Raw genomic sequence first — 15,934 nt, forward strand, 5'->3', positions numbered from 1 at the left:
TGGACACTTCCAGGGATGGGGCAGCCACAGCTTCTCTGGGCACCCTTCACCACCCTCACAGGGAACAATTTCTTCCTAATATACACTTGAATTTTAGCATGTAGGTAGCTTCTTTGTCTTGCCTTTATTTGGATGTTGTGGGAGTCTTTCAGTATTTTCACAACAGTATTTTTCTTAATTTAAGTCATGTTGGATCATTTTTTCATTTAATTTGTTGGAAGCAATTATGTCTTTGATTATCTGCATTACTGAGGCAGGCAAAATAACTGGATCTGCAATGAAACAATTAGTCTGAGGTGTTCCCAAGTGTTGGCAGATGCTTTTTGATGTCATCTTTATGAAATATCATTAATGACTTTCAACACTCAGTGGAACTTACGGCATTGGAATGTAGCAATGAATTTATCTGCATGTTGGAGAGCAACTGGATAATGCACTTCTGGTTTATTGAGCTGGGATCTGTTGCTGCTGTCACTGTTTGAGGAGGAGGGACAGAGATTGGAGCACTGTAAGTCACTTGACAGAAGATCCTTCATCACCAGAGTTTTTTGAGCTTGGCAGCCTGCTGAAACTGGAGACAAATAGAGGAAACAAAAAAGGAAAATGGCCTGCAGCAGTGAGATTTGATAGCTGCACAATATGCGTATTTCTCTATCTCTGAATTGTAACAGTTGCCCTGATACTAATGGTAGTGTGACAGTCTATCCTAGAAGGAGTTTCTCAAAAGAGTCTGCATTTTATCACAATTTGCTAGGTCAAAACAGTAAAGGCAAGTGGGAGGTTAAGCTAGTAGAGCTATTCCTGCAATTACCAGCGCTTTTTTTTTTTTTTTTTTTTTTTTAGTTAGGCAGACTGACTACATCATTTTCTCAAATCCATGGCTCTCCCAGCCAGCACTTGTCAGATGTGTTCAGTGTTTGGAGGCCCATGCAGAGTACAGGACACAATCTGTTTTCAGGATTCTGTCCCTTCAGGGCCCCTTGGCTTTTGTCCCCCTCATTCGTGCCCTGAACTGTTTCAGTTCCATGTGATTTTACATGAACTCACTTTCAGACAACACAGGGATTTGCTTCTGGGAAAATAATAAAGGAGTTTATCTGGTTAAGGTTTTGAAGCTGGGCAGAATCTGGCAGATCATGGATTTCTGCTAATGGGCTTTTTCTTGGGTGGGGGTACCACTCTCATTCTTGACTTTGTATGGTAAAAAGCTATTGGGGATGAGAAAGGTTTCATGTCAAAATTAATGAAAACAAAGTTTGGAGTGAATTAATTTGGGGTTGGAATTAAAATTTCATAAAGGCATGGCAAGCACCCAAGACAAGCTGAGAACAGATTAAGGAGAAAAACCCTTTAAATATAAACAGAGAGAAGCACTCCAAGGACCATATTATTGCTGTGAAGTCAAAACAGAAATTTTAGTGTTCATAGTAGCAAGGATAAGCTTGCCTCAGTTGTAGTTAAAGACTGGCTGTTGTGTTCACTTCTAGCCCACAGGAGGGAATGAAAGGATTGCCATTGATTTCTGGGGGCTTGACAGGCCCTGGCATGGACCTAGTGCTTGTTCTGCCATGGAATGCTTCATCTGAGCCCTCCCTGTGCTGCCCAGTCCTGCACTGAGGCTGGGGCAGCTTCTCTGCATTGTGGAGTCTGCTTGGGGAGGGTGCAGGAGCAAGTGGAGCTGATGCTCTATTTTCTGATGACAGGCACTACAGAAATAGGAAGCAAAGTGTATTTCGTGATTTGCATGCTGGTATTTTCAGAAAAAATTTCTACTCATGACATGCTGCCTCTCTTGTAGTGTTTTATGAAGTGCCTTTGAAGGTGAGTGATGATAGCACAAGGAATGTAGGTTTTTTTGGTTGTTCAGTTAGAGAGGCTGATTTAGAAGCATACATAGCAGAGGTTTTCACTACTCTTTCTCTTGACAGACTGTTCTGCATCTTTTAAATCTCTGAGTAGCAGTTAAGTCTTGTAAGTTAATGGGTTGTTACAACAGTCTTGCAAGATTACACTTAATTTTTAATTGGTGTATATTTTAAATATTGTGAGGGTCAGCCCTCACAATCGCTGTGTCCTTAAGATTAATTCTAATTCTTACTTATCCTTAAGATTAATTCTGACTAATCTGAGCAGCAGTACCTCTGGCTGCTTGTTTTGGGGTAGACTGACATCCTGAGAGGCTGGGGAGGCGTATTTGCCTGAGCACTCAAAATGAGCAGTGGCTTTTGGAAATGTGGGAAGGTTTTCCCATCCCGGGTGCTGGGGGGGTGTCTGGGCGTGGGCTGGGGCTGCCACCTGCTGGTGGTGGAGGCTGCTGTGAGCGCAGCTGGCTGCCAGCCCCCCACCCTGCTGCCAGCCCCCCACCCTGCTGCCAGCACACGCTCTGCAAGCCAGAGTGTACTGGAAAACTGCAAGTCAGACCTGCTTATACCTTTCTTATTATTAGATTGTTACTATATATGATTAGTTTGCATTATTTCTGTTAGGTAATTCATATAGATTAAAAGACAAGTATATATAACAATATCAAGGAAGGTCAGTGTGGCTGTAAATGATTTTTCCTTCTTTCCAGGAATGACGTTCTAACTGTCCTGGTCCCAATGCAATACTTCTTGTGCATTTTTTAAGAAGGGATAAGTACAGATCTGTCAGCCTGCTCGCACTTGTTTCCTGCAGGTTTTGATTCTATTTCTTAATGATTTTTTAAACTCAGTAACTTTTTTTCTGTCAATTACTAGGGAAGGAACACGTGCGCCGGAACCGGCAGAGCCGGACCTTCATGGTGGAAAATGTCATAGGAGAGATCTGGTCTGAGCTGGAGGAAGGTACTGTCCTTTCTTCAGCAAACTTTGCTTTCACTGGTTTTGTATTGCAGGCAAATGCTGTGTTTCCCACAAAGATGCTGTGCACTGCATTGTTCTCACAGTGGTTATAAAGGGGAAAAGGAAAAACCCACGAGCTCATGTGCTGCTCTTAGTTACAAGTGCTGAATTGCAATTCTGTATGCTCTAGCATAATAAAATTTATTAATGAGATGGTGGAAAGCCATGCAACTGGAATATTTTCCTCAGAACAGGCTTTGTAAATCTGGAATAATATTTGGTAGCCCGCTAGGATGTACACCAGCAGCATGAGCAGTCCCAGTTTTCAGCTATGCTACATTAATAGCTTTTGACATCTGACTTTGATACTTGTTATCAATAATTGTGTTCTAATTGCTAGCAAAAATCAGGTCTTCAGCACGGCCATTGCTGGCTGTCTGTAGGCCCTTATCTCCCTTATGTGGTGCCCTCAGGAGCTCTCACTGCAGTGAGCTGCTGTGCTCACAGTGGTGTAAATGGCCCTGGCCTGTCCCCTTGGCATTCCAGGTGATCGGTACATCGTGGTGGACAGCGGAGGAGGCACAGTGGACATGACTGTCCATCAGATCAGGCTCCCTGAAGGACATCTGAAGGAGCTCTACAAAGCAACAGGTATTCACAGAATTCACAGAATTACTAGGTTGGAAGAGATCTTAAGATCATCGAGTCCAATCCATGCTGTAACACCTCATGTAAAGTCACTTACACTGCTTGCTTTATGTAATTAGATTGTGTATTATATGTCTATCTATAATGTTTTGGCTTGTCAGTGAAGGAATTGTGTGCCTTTATTGCATTTTACTGACAGTTCTTCCTGAAATGAGACCAGCACTCAAAATTAGTATAACCCAGCTGCTGGTTGGCTGAATCACTCATTTATAGTGATAGTGTTAGAGAGGCTGTGATGATACAGGAGTAACAATGAGGCAAAGGTAAGATCATGTTGTGTATTAGACCAACTGTTACTTTAAGCAAAGATCCTCTTTTTGTGGACCTTCTCCTATGACAATGTGGACACTGTCCTGTGAGAGTGTTGTTCTCATGTGCATGTGGCCAACTGGAAATGTCATAAGAATATTAAAGAATATCCCAAATATTAAAGCTGTGTTTTGTCTGTGCTACAGGTGGGCCATACGGTTCTCTAGGTGTGGACTACGAGTTCGAGAAGCTGCTGTGTAAGATATTTGGGGAAGATTTCATTGAGCAGTTTAAAATCAAGCGCCCTGCGGCCTGGGTGGATCTGATGATCGCGTTTGAGTCCCGCAAGCGGGCGGCAGCTCCCGACAGGACCAACCCCCTGAACATCACCCTGCCCTTCTCCTTCATTGACTACTACAAGAAATTCCGAGGTCACAGTGTAGAACATGCCTTGAGGAAAAGCAAGTGAGTGTACGAGCACATGGATGCAGAATTAACTACTGGTAGCAAAGACAAATAATTAGAATATCCTAATTGCGTTAGGATTGAAAGGTAATAGTGTTCAAGTGTAGTGCAAGGATGACAAAATGGCGTTGCATCTGGTGCAGTTTCCAGAATGAATTCTCATCAATTTCTTGCAAAAGCTTTTCTGTACAAGACTTGCACTTTTCAGGTATTGCTGTTTATGACTTCTGTTAGGCCACCACTGCATCACTTTCTTTGACTGTATACTGAGAGTCTCATGCATGTCTCTTACATGTTATGAATGTCAGATCAAACACAGAATTTGTTGCCTAGATCCTTAATTTTTAGTGGCCTGGATCCTAGAAAAAAGTCCAAGATTGTGAGATGCTTAAATATGGCTTGAGGGAAGTTATTAACAGTATCAGATCACTGAAGAAAACATACACTACTGCAGAAAGCTCTGTAAGGGGAAGCATTCAGCTTTTGAAGTGATGGCAGGCTTTTGCTTCTTACAGTATTTAACAAGTTTGATAATTTGCTTGACAGGCAGGGAGACATAATCCCCTCCAGAGATCTTAATTTGTGATTTTCAGTATCAAGAAGTCACCCTAAATGACAAGATTGTGGGCTGCTGTAGAAAAGGGAGTGAGCAGAAAGTAAAAATGGGAATTTTGCATATCTTGAAGTTACATATTACAGAAAACCTCGAGTTTAATGGTGTAAAAGAGAATGGACAGGAGAACCTGTGATTCTGGGGCAGAAGGCTTGGGACCTGAGAGGGGACGATTTGATATTTAGTACCTGTACCTTAATTTTTTTAACTAGCCAGTGTTGAATGTAGTATCCAGGCTGGAACTCCTGCATCTCTTTCAGAAGTTATTGGTAAATGTAGTGGAAGCTTAAGTGACTTGGAATCCTGCTAAAAGTTGCTTTCTAAATGAGACTAAGGTTCTGAAATCATTAAAAATTTCTGGAAATCCTCCTCCTCACGAGGCCATCTCCTTTTTATTAGTAGTCTTAATGGTGAATCTTAGAGGAAATGATAAATGCTCCCTTCAAATGAAATTAAATCAATTGGATAACAGGATAGAAGTAGTGTAAAGGTTAACATATAAAGTGCATGAATGTAAGGGAGATTACTGAGCTATACAGATGTGTATCCGTGATAGAATAGCATAATGCCTGTGTTAACTTAATAAATGCTATGCCTCATTAAAAATGCAATTCTCTCTTCTGTCTCCTGAGGCTTCCCAACTTGCTTGTTTTCCTTGTGTGTTTCCAGTGGCTTTGGCCTGCCACTGCTATAATCTAAGTCTTGCCCTTCTGGGGATGAATCAGTGCTGTTTCAGATGAGCGAGCACTGCATTGACTGCCAGCTGTTTCAGAGAGCAGTTGAGCATTGCTAATGCTGCAGAAGGCAATCAGGCAAAGAAAACAACAATTAGACAAGCCAAAATAATAATTCTCCCTTCAAGTTTTATGTAACTGCAGTTGGTATGGGGCTAGGGTGAGGTGGGGCACTTTGTTCCAAGGAAAACGCATGTGGATTCTGTGAATTCATTAATTTATTTAATGCTGGTTGTTTCACAGCTCAGCTGCAGTGCTTTAATGTTCTTTCTCACTGTTCCTTTGCAGTGTGGACTTTGTGAAGTGGTCCTCCCAGGGAATGCTGAGGATGAGCCCGGATGCAATGAATGCTCTTTTCAAACCTACGATTGACCAGATCATTCAGCACCTGAGTACGTATCTGTGGGTGGTTCCACTTCCTGGCTGAGCTCAAACTGAAGCTTTGCTCTCCCATTTCAACCCACTAACAACCCTCCTGGTATGCCCCAGTGTGGACAAGGAATTCAGTTCTGAAACTTGCAGCTCTCTACAAATCAGCTAGGAAAACAGTAAAAGTAAGGGATGTGTCCTGAGCACATAATCCTGCCTAGCTCTAGTGCTGACTACTGAGTGTGACTGAGTTCTGATACTGCCTAAACTCCAATTACTCTATGCTTCCAGGGCTGCAAGCATTCAGAGGGCTGACATCCACTGAGAAACCCAGACCCTGCCTTTCTTTTTCTGAGTTCAGGCAACAATCAAATTATGCCAGAGTTCTATCTCATTTCTGACTATTCCAGCTATTAAGACCTCCAGTTCATTCTTCCCTAGTGGAGGGTTGCATTTGTTCATGACCATCACTGACATCTCTAAAGCACAAATAGTAAATGATGCATCATGGTAAAAGTACTTCCAGGCATGGCTTAAGCAGCAGTATATTTATTTGTCCAGTAATGGAAAGTGACGTGTTTTTTGGGAAAGTTACTATTTAAGGTCTTCCTAGCCAAAGATGAAATTAGTATGAAGTAGAGTATAATGTTGGTGAGAAAAGTGTTTCTTTCTACACATTACAAAGCACTATTTGGAATAAATATCCAGATTTGCTCGTCATGTGTGAGGGATTATTAGCTAAATTTCAGAACTTAATAAGACAACAAGTATAGAGCAGCTTATATGTGAGCAGGGAGGACTGCAGCAGTTGTGACAGGTAACTCACTTGTTTGAACTAAATGTCAGCCTACAACTGCACTGCATGGTTTTCTTGAACGTAGATGTGGGCTTAAGCTAAGAAGGAAAATCTGTAAAAGTGTAAAGAGGGATTATTTTGCAGATGGTATTTATTGTGCTTGTGCTGGGGTCAGAAATAATAAGTGAATTTGAAATGGAGTGATTTATCTGGACTGCAATAAAGAGTCGGTTTTAAATGCCCCTTCAGCAATGCTGTATGATTTGAGGTGAATGAATTCATACTGGAGGTAACAGCAGTGGGACTGGTGCCTGCTGAGGGTGGCAGTGTGGGCACGGATGTGGCAGTTTCAGATCGTGTGCATGGAACACTCAGTGCGCTCAGACATGGGCATTTTCACTTGAACACTTGGATTGCCTTGTTGAAGTGGATTTTATTGAATGGTCTTTGTTTCTGTTCAGGTGAGGTGTTTGATAAGCCAGAGGTGACCAACGTGAAGTTCCTCTTCCTGGTGGGCGGCTTTGCTGAATCCCCCTTGCTCCAACAAGCCGTCCAGAGCGCTTTTGGCTCGAGGTGCCGGGTCATCATTCCCCAGGATGTGGGTCTGACCATCCTCAAAGGAGCTGTTCTCTTTGGCCTCGACCCTGCAGTCATCAAGGTGCGGCGCTCCCCTCTGACCTACGGCGTCGGGGTGCTCAACCGCTTCGTGGAAGGCAAGCACCCCCCGGAGAAGCTCCTCGTCAAAGACGGCACGCGCTGGTGCACCGACGTCTTTGACAAATTCATCTCAGCCGACCAGTCTGTAGCCCTGGGAGAGACTGTGACACGCAGTTACACACCTGCCAAGCCTTCTCAGTTAGTAATAGTGATCAATATCTACAGCTCGGAGCAAGACAACGTCAGCTTCATCACCGAGCCCGGCGTGAAGAAGTGCGGCACCCTGCGCTTGGATCTCACGGGAACTGACGCTTCCGTGCCCAACCGGCGCGAGATCAAAACGCTGATGCAGTTTGGGGACACTGAAATCAAAGCCATGGCTGTTGATGTTGCGACTTCTAAAAGTGTCAAAGTTGGTATTGATTTCTTAAATTACTGACGGCCCTTTCCCCCACCACAGCCTGTTTGTGAGACTGATCTTCCACTGTTCCATTTTTTGACTTCTGTCTGTCATGTCATCGCCTTGAATTTCAGCAGGCTATATGAGAACAGCTAGTAAGGTGGGGTATGTTGTGTTTGTGTCCTTTGGTGACCAAGGACTGCATTTTGAAAGACCCTTAGAAGTTCTGGGAGCAAAAGTTCCAGAGGTAGTAAAAGTTACCAAGTTACTCACGCATGCTTAAAGATCTACCTTTATAAAATAAACACTGATTATTGTTGGGTCCTGAAAGTTAGTTAAAAAAATACCAAGTTATAATCTCTTTGCCTTGTTCTTCTTCCTCTTCCTTCTGAGAAAAACTCACTAACCCACGTGGCTGTTGTAGGGGAGTGTATCTGTGTGGGATATCTGTTTAAACAGCACCATCCTCTGGCAATGGGAACAAATTAGTAGTTTTATTGTATTCTTTTGATTTTGCCCAGTGCTTTCAGAATTTAAAGTGCTGAAAATCAGTGACTCAAAAGAAATAGGATCTAAATTACTTAAATTCTGAGGAAAGAAAATCCCCAGAAATCCTTAAAATCATATTTAGGAAATATGTGTGTGTTTTGGGGGCCTAATATTGATTGCTCTAGGTTGAAAACAATGCCTTTAGTATCAAAGCTCTCAGAACTGTCAGATTAATTAGATAGCATTACCCTCATTATACTGTGGAAAATAATATTAAGAACAAACCTATTTCTCTTTTGGGTCTTCTAAATTTATTTTTATTAGTCTCCATCTGAAACCACAGAATGACAGAGTGGTTGAGCTTGAAGGGGACATCCATTGACTATCTGATAAAACCTCTCCATTCTAAGCGGTATCAGTCAGAGCAAGTTTCTTTTTCCAATTTTATGGTCTCCAGAATGAAGATCCCTAAACTGCAGACAATTTATTTGACAACCTTCACTGCAAAAGTTTTTTTTCTTACACTTTAAAGGAATTTATTGAGTTTAAATTTGTGCGTGTTGCCTCCTTCTTGCTCCTTCACTGAATACCTCTGAGAAGTCTGGCTCCATCCTCTTTCCTGTCTGCTCTCTGACATTCCTAGCATCCCCTGGGCCTCCTTGAGTCCAGCAGCCCCAGCTCTCACAGCCTCTCCTCACATGAAAGATCCCCCAGTCCCTTCTCCCCTCCACGGCCCTTTGCTGCTCTCAGAGCTGTGTGTCCCTGTCTCTCTTGTCCTGGGAAGCTCAGAGCTGGTCCTGGCGCTCAGACATGGTCTCAGCAGGGCTGGATCAGGGCGTGATCCCTTCCCAGGACCTGCTGACCGTGCTGTTCCCAGAGCAGCCCAGAGGCTGGTGGCACTCTCTGTGGCAGGGGCACGCTGTGGCTCATTCAGCCTCGCTCGGTGTCTGCCACCACGCCAAGGTGACGTGGTGCTGCCAGGCTGCTTCCCACACAGCTTCTGCTGCATGGGCTCCTTCCTGCCCACGCTCAGGACTCTGCACTTGCCTTTGCTGAACTTCATGAGGTTCCTGTCTGCACATTTCTCCAGCCTGTCAACATCCCTCTGACCCATCTGCTTTATCAAGCACTTCCCCGGGTGATTATATTTTTTTGCTTCATTCCTGTGTTAAGATTTGGAAGCACAGCTAGATGATGACTTTCCAGAAACATTTAAACAATTCAGAAGAGAGAAAACATTCAAATCTAAAATACTGTAATACTTTTTGTAGCAAACATTTTAATTCAGTAAAATATATTGCTGGGTTGAGTTGAATGGCCAATGAAGTGGAAGGCAGAAGCCAATAGAATGGAACTAAAAATAGCATTAAATAAAGCATTCCTTACTTGGCAGTGAGCACAGAGCTCTTGATGTAGGAGAAATGCACTGATGGCCATGGTAGCATCTTGTTTTCCAAATAACTTTGTGAAAATGTTTCCTTAAGCGTGCTCACCTTGCAAATTTCTTTTGCAACTAGAATAGTTTTTATTTTGCAAAATGCTACAGGAAGAAAACTTCTGAAACCTACATTCTGTATCTGACATGAACTGACAACTTCAGATTCAATTCCTAATTCCACTCCAAATTAGCAGTGATACCAACCTGTAGAATCACCCAAAAATGCTGACACTTTCCAGTGCATTTATACAGAGCTGCCTGATTACCTGCTGGAATTCATTACATTTTCAAAATGTTGCAATGTTAATTATTAATCTAAACCTTCCTTTTTAAAAAGTTGAGCACAAGTTGAATCCATTACTGACACTTTTGGGAGATTAAAGCTTTATCAGTTATTTCATTAATTTATGTTCCAATCCTGCACTTAAACTTTCTGTGTTTGTCCTGGAGTTTTGCCACAGAGAGATGGACAACTGATCCACTGCATTTTGTCATTGAGTTTTCTGTGTTTCCTGCAGAATTCCCTGATTTAATGGGAAATGTGTTCTGCATTCAGCTTTAAAATAAATAAATAAAGGACTATGGAGAATGCTAGTCACAGTATCCTGCTGGATACTTTCTATAATTACAAAGTGTGCTTGCTAGCAGTTGATTTCCTGCTGCCTGCTAAATGCTTTAAAAGCTAAATACTGGGATTTTTTTTGTGTGTGCTGCTTTCCATGGTTTACAAACAAGAGAAACTTTAAGATGAGTTATGAACAATATAATTTTATGTATATACAATATTTAAATATTGTACAGACTCTTTCTTTCTACAGTGCTATTTTCTTGTATAAAAATGCACTTTGCCTCTGTTGATTTCATTCAGCTGTTAATTTTAAATAACACAGTTTCTCAATCAGCTTCTGTAATTATAGGCTTTTAAAGATGGTAAGATATGAAATGTAAAAGGCCGATCTTATAATAATAGGAAAGAAATGTTGGTGTGTCAGAGAATACAACATTCTTCCTGCAATGCAAGTCATACCAGCTCAGCACATCACCCAAATGCAATAGTCTGCTGCTGGGGTTTTCATTTCTTTGTTTCAGATGGTGACCATTCCATCTCCAGCAATTCTTCATAATAATGGATGAATCCTCCTGTAAAACCAAAAATCAGATTGTAAAATCTGGGTATACATCTTCTTCACTAGGTTTTGGGTTTTTAATAAGGATCTTCTCTAGTTTAAAAAACAACAACAACAACAAATGGAAAACTACCTCCCAAAGCCAGGTAACACTCTTGTATTGTAGCTACAGGTAAGACACAGTCTCTACCACTTCCACCTGCCAAAAACCAAAATTCTTACAGAAAAATAGCCTTTGCTGTCTTTGCATGCTATGTTTAGCTGAGTCTGTCCAGTTCTGCACAGATTTGTTTTCAGTGGCCTTAACACAGGATTTGGTCTAATAAATGGCTGCCACCCCCTGTCCCCCCTGTGAAGAGGAGGTGACCCTGCAAGATCAGGTGGCCCGTGGGTTTTGTGCTGTTTCCAGCCTGTCTGCAGGGACAGCTACAGGTGGTTTCTGCAGCTCTTGTGAAGCACAGTTCCCTGCCCAGCAGTGATTCTCTGCCCTTTCTGATTCACCTTTTGTAAGATCCCATCTGGATCCGAGCGGGAGCTTTTTGCTGAAATCCCTGTAACTGTAAAACGTGGTTTACATATTTTTGCACTTCCTCCTTCAGTCTGGTGAGAACACTATCAAGCTTATCTTTGCAGAGCACTGAACTACTGAACAAACTCCCAGCTGTCCTTGTTGCCCTCTTTCAGAATGGAAAATTAGCTTGTCTCTCTAAGGAATTAGAATTGTTAAGTAGAATATTATGCTGTGGTCTGTAGACAATAACCCAATTAAACAACTTTACATTGTAAAAGGCATGTGGATGCCCATTTCAATAAGGGATGTTAGGCTGTAAAATTTATATGAAATTCACTAGGAAATGAGGCATTTTTAGAGTTGTAGTTGTGAGACTTTTGCAGGACATTCCTCTGCAGAGCATTTTTTTTGGTAGGGGTTTCAGATGACATTGTGCAACTTAGTGTTGGAAAGACAACAAGGCCAGCTATCCATAGGGAAAGCAGAAGGTCTTGGCAGGAGTTTTGCTCTAAGCAGCAATTTGCAAGTTTGGGTCCAAGTTACTGAACTCTAGGCTGAAGTTTAGCAGCTAATTGTGATGGAATGATTAATTGTGCTAGAATATGATAAATGTGCAGTGGTGGTTAGGACAGTTTTCAGTGGTATGAGTATACCAATATTCATATACAGGAGTTTTAATGCATTATTATGAGAAGGCTAATTATATATTGCAGAGATTTAATAGCCAAGATAAGCTGCATATTTATGATATGAAGTGGCTTAAGCGGATGAATAGTATAAAAGTTGTTGGGCATAATGTCACAGTACTCACCTGCTTGAAATAGTCTTAAACTATATTATAAAACCAACCATTGTGGTCTTGTTCACCTCTGTGCAAGATAAATTCAGATTTCACTGATACTTGGAGCTGTTCACAACTTGTCTGGATTGTATCTTGAGTGTTCTTGTGTCTTCAATCATGTCAAATAAAATACCTTAAAACTAATTTCTCTTTTTGGGTGCTGCTGTTCTTACGGAAATAGCTATAAAAAGAAACCTAATTTATTATGAAAGTGAGGCAGGCCAAGTGGTTATGCTTGAATTTGGGTGCTCCTTTCTGTGTGTAACTGAGCAGCAGTGACACCAGGCTTTAGTTCACTTTTGTGCCCAGGTGGAACTTCACTGCTGCTCATGACTCAGCTTCAGCAGAATTGGTGTAGCTCTCTGAGTAAGGTGTTTGTTGGAGCTCAGGCAGAAAGACCTTGGGCAATACCAAAAGCAGATCAGGTATTTTCTGTAATGATGCTCTCAGAGACCCAGGAAATCAAATACAAAATCTGATACGTCAAAGAGAGGTGTAATCTCTTAGGTCTTGTATTATTAAAAGCTGTTTTATTGTTAAAAATGCATTATCAGGCCAATAAGCTGGCCAATAACCAGGTATATTAGCATGAGAATGTGCCTCTTTATAGATCTGGGGATGTTCAGTGAGGTCCAAAAACCCTTGCACAGCAGTTTGTGCAATATTGCTTTTTTCTGCTACCAGCTGTAGGCTGTGTTCCTCTGAAATTCAGCAGTGTTGGCACAAGCTCTGGAGGTGATTCAGTGTCACGGGTGACCTTGGTCCATGATGCTGCAAAGATGCAGAGCGTGAACTGAGAGGCTTTAGCAGCCACTACACCCAGCTTCCACCTATTTGCTGCAATGAAGGTGTTTTACAAGTGCTTTATGACTATAATTATAAACACCATCCTAATAGGCTAGGTACTGTATTTAACTTGTAATGAACTTGATTTCAGCTAAACATTCAATTAATGTTACTAGTACAATGGGAAATATAATTACAGTCTTCAGAGACACATAAAGAACCAAATTTTGCTTTCGGTGTTCTACCACACTGCTGAAGATTCCAGTGGAGTTTCATGTGTGTGCATTCAGAATTTGGTCCTTGCACTGGACTTTTCTAAATCTTAAGGCTTTCTCATGGGAGTGTGTTTAGATTTAAAGCCACAGCCCCATCTTGATAGAAGAGATTTTGTGTAAGTTGTTGGTTCTATGAAATCACATTAGCCCTTAATGACATTTTCAGCTTTTGTATTCATGTGAATAGCTATGGAATAAAACAACTTGTAATGGCCTCCCTGACAGCAGTGTCCAACTCTCTGGCTTAGGGACAATGGATTCAGAATTCCTTTACTCAGTGCAAGAACTGCTTGGTTTTTAAGAGATGCAGCCTGGATAAATTAGTGAGATGTGCAGGTGCTTTGTGTGACTGCAGTTCAGGCCTGGTTGTTGCCAGTCTTGTACTTCCTTCTCTTTAGGAATGAATTCTGTTTTATTAGTTCTCATTCATGCCTTGCTGTGTTCTAACAATCAAAAGCAATTTTGTGGTGGAATCACTGCAGAGTCACAATAAGGTATTGTGCTTTTTTCATTCCAGTTAGAGTCTTGAACGTGAGTATTCATAAAAAGGAAAAAGTTTCCACCACAGCCTGTGCAGTTCACAGATGCAGAGATCAATTTCTTACAGTAAAAATTGTCTTGTACCATCCTTAGGCCATATATTGAGTCAGTTAACTGCAAACATTTTTCTGCAGATCAAGAAATTCTGTATTGTCTTTAGTTAACATACCATTGATTAGGTACTGGCTATGATTTTAAAGTAGTACCTGTTTTCTAATTTTTCAGGAATTGTAATACTAGGGAAAGGTTTAATAGATGCCATATCCCAGAACCTGTGGGCTTGTGTCCAGAGCAGAAGTTACTGGATGAGGCCATGGTGTTCATTACCATGCGATGGCAAAAAATGTATTAACTTCATAGATTGGAGGCACTGTGATCTTTCTATCAGTGTCCACAGGTGAGCTGACACAGACATGGAGAAATGAAAAATAAATCTCAGCTTACTCTGGGAGTACTGTGTGTGTTCAGCAGAGCCAAGACATCAAAGGAGAACGATGCCAGATGGAGTGTAAGGACATGGGAATAAATCATGCAGACTCCCTTTTCTTCATGGTGGAAAAAAGCTCGTTCTTTATTCATGTAGCTTGTTTTTATACAGTTTTACAGACCTCGTGTGTGACTCCAACAGGTTAGTAGTTTTCTTGCCAATTACCTTTATTGGTTAGTAACTGTATTGACTGGTCACTCAAACCCCTGGTGTGTACATGCAGGAAAAGTTCTTTGTGAGAGATAGTTTTCATTTTTCTGTCTAACAGTGTAAAAACAGTTTATACAGGTGCCAGTTGGCTTTTTTTACCCAGGAATAGATTGTTGTGTTAACAAACTGCTCACACCAGGATTGCTTTCACGTGGGAACTTGCAGGGTGCTAGCTTCCCTTAGAAGAAATGACAGGCTGACAGAACAGGCCTGATATTATGAGGCCTTTTTCTTATAATTTTTCCACTTTACTGCAACATAAGGAAACAAAGGAATTGGCTGGAGAGATGTGTGAGCAGGACCTGGAGGTGCTGGAACAGAGGCCCTGGAGTGCTCCAGCAGTTACAAGGTCAGGGATGGTTTCAAAGCAGAGAGTGGTGAGACAGAGCTGTGACTGCCAGGGTTTGTTAAACTGCAGCAATCTAAGGAGTTAGAAAGGTGACTCTCCCTTTCCTAAGGGCAACAAGGAGTATTTCCTTCCCTTTGAGGAGTAATCTCTGCACCTCTAGTAGGAACTTCCTTCTGCCATCAGCTGATAAGAGCAGACACCAGACTGAACACATCCTCTTCCTCTGCAGCGCAAAGAGCAGCCTGGTGCTGCCCGGTGCTTCTCACACACCAGCACCCCGCAGGCTTGGGAGCACCCACAGGCTGCTGCTAAAGCACTGCAGGGAATGGATTGCTCAGAAGGTTTATTCTTCACCTTGTGACAATCATAGTGGGTCTGTTTTCTCAGCCTGTGTCTCCCACCAGCACTGCCTAGATGACTATTGACTCTTCAAAATGAGGAGTTGAAAGAAATTAGCTGTAAGTAGAGCAGAATCCGGCAGAGAAGGTGCTGGTTCTGCTTGATGTATGCAGAAGTTGTATCTAAATGTGGTTTTTTTCCCACAAGCAACATTCCAGAATCCTTCTTCAGATGATTTTCTCCCTGTGTTCTTTGTGTTGGCAGAGGTCTGGATAGCAGTACTGTTTGCAGGGTGTTGAGAACACACAGCCTTGTCCATGAAAAATTCCTTACACAGTGGGAAGGAGAATAGATTTGTCTACTCAGGAGACAAGGTCAATGTTTCAACATGATAATTGTGTAATAAGGCAGCTGAAGAATCAGGTAACATCACTGAGGACTTTCCAAAACACTTTAAAATTAGTGTTGCAGTTCTTCTGTTTTGTTTTATGGGTGAAACACATGAGATTGAAGATCAAAAAGTACCACACACTGATTGAGGATGTTACAGGACTGAGGAGATGTACAAACTAGGCTGATCATATCCCACCAAAAGAATTTGATTTCTCCCCTTCAGAGTCAAGTACCATATAATAATTCAATAGCATATAATAATTCAATAGCATATAATAATTCAATAATTCAAGCAGGATATAATAATTCATTTTTTTTTTCTTTTTTCAGCTCCAT

The 15,934-nt window shown here is 41.7% G+C and overlaps 1 protein-coding gene across 3 annotated transcripts in view; it reads left to right on the forward strand.

Moving 5' to 3' along the window:
• Nucleotides 1-12,363, forward strand: part of HSPA12A (heat shock protein family A (Hsp70) member 12A) — a 54,096-nt gene extending 41,733 nt beyond the window's left edge. For all 3 annotated transcript variants that reach the window (XM_041461415.1, XM_041461417.1, XM_041461416.1), the window contains 5 exons: nucleotides 2,739-2,825; nucleotides 3,369-3,473; nucleotides 3,986-4,244; nucleotides 5,880-5,983; nucleotides 7,218-12,363. In XM_041461415.1, coding sequence (XP_041317349.1) covers nucleotides 2,739-2,825; nucleotides 3,369-3,473; nucleotides 3,986-4,244; nucleotides 5,880-5,983; nucleotides 7,218-7,852 — 1,190 coding nt within the window. In that variant the 3' untranslated portion in view covers nucleotides 7,853-12,363. The remainder of the gene's footprint in view (nucleotides 1-2,738; nucleotides 2,826-3,368; nucleotides 3,474-3,985; nucleotides 4,245-5,879; nucleotides 5,984-7,217) is intronic.
• The last annotated feature ends 3,571 nt before the right edge of the window (nucleotides 12,364-15,934 follow it).

Source organism: Pyrgilauda ruficollis, unplaced genomic scaffold (assembly GCF_017590135.1).
Source record: "Pyrgilauda ruficollis isolate IOZ18807 unplaced genomic scaffold, ASM1759013v1 scaffold15, whole genome shotgun sequence".
Lineage (NCBI taxonomy): Eukaryota > Metazoa > Chordata > Aves > Passeriformes > Passeridae > Pyrgilauda > Pyrgilauda ruficollis.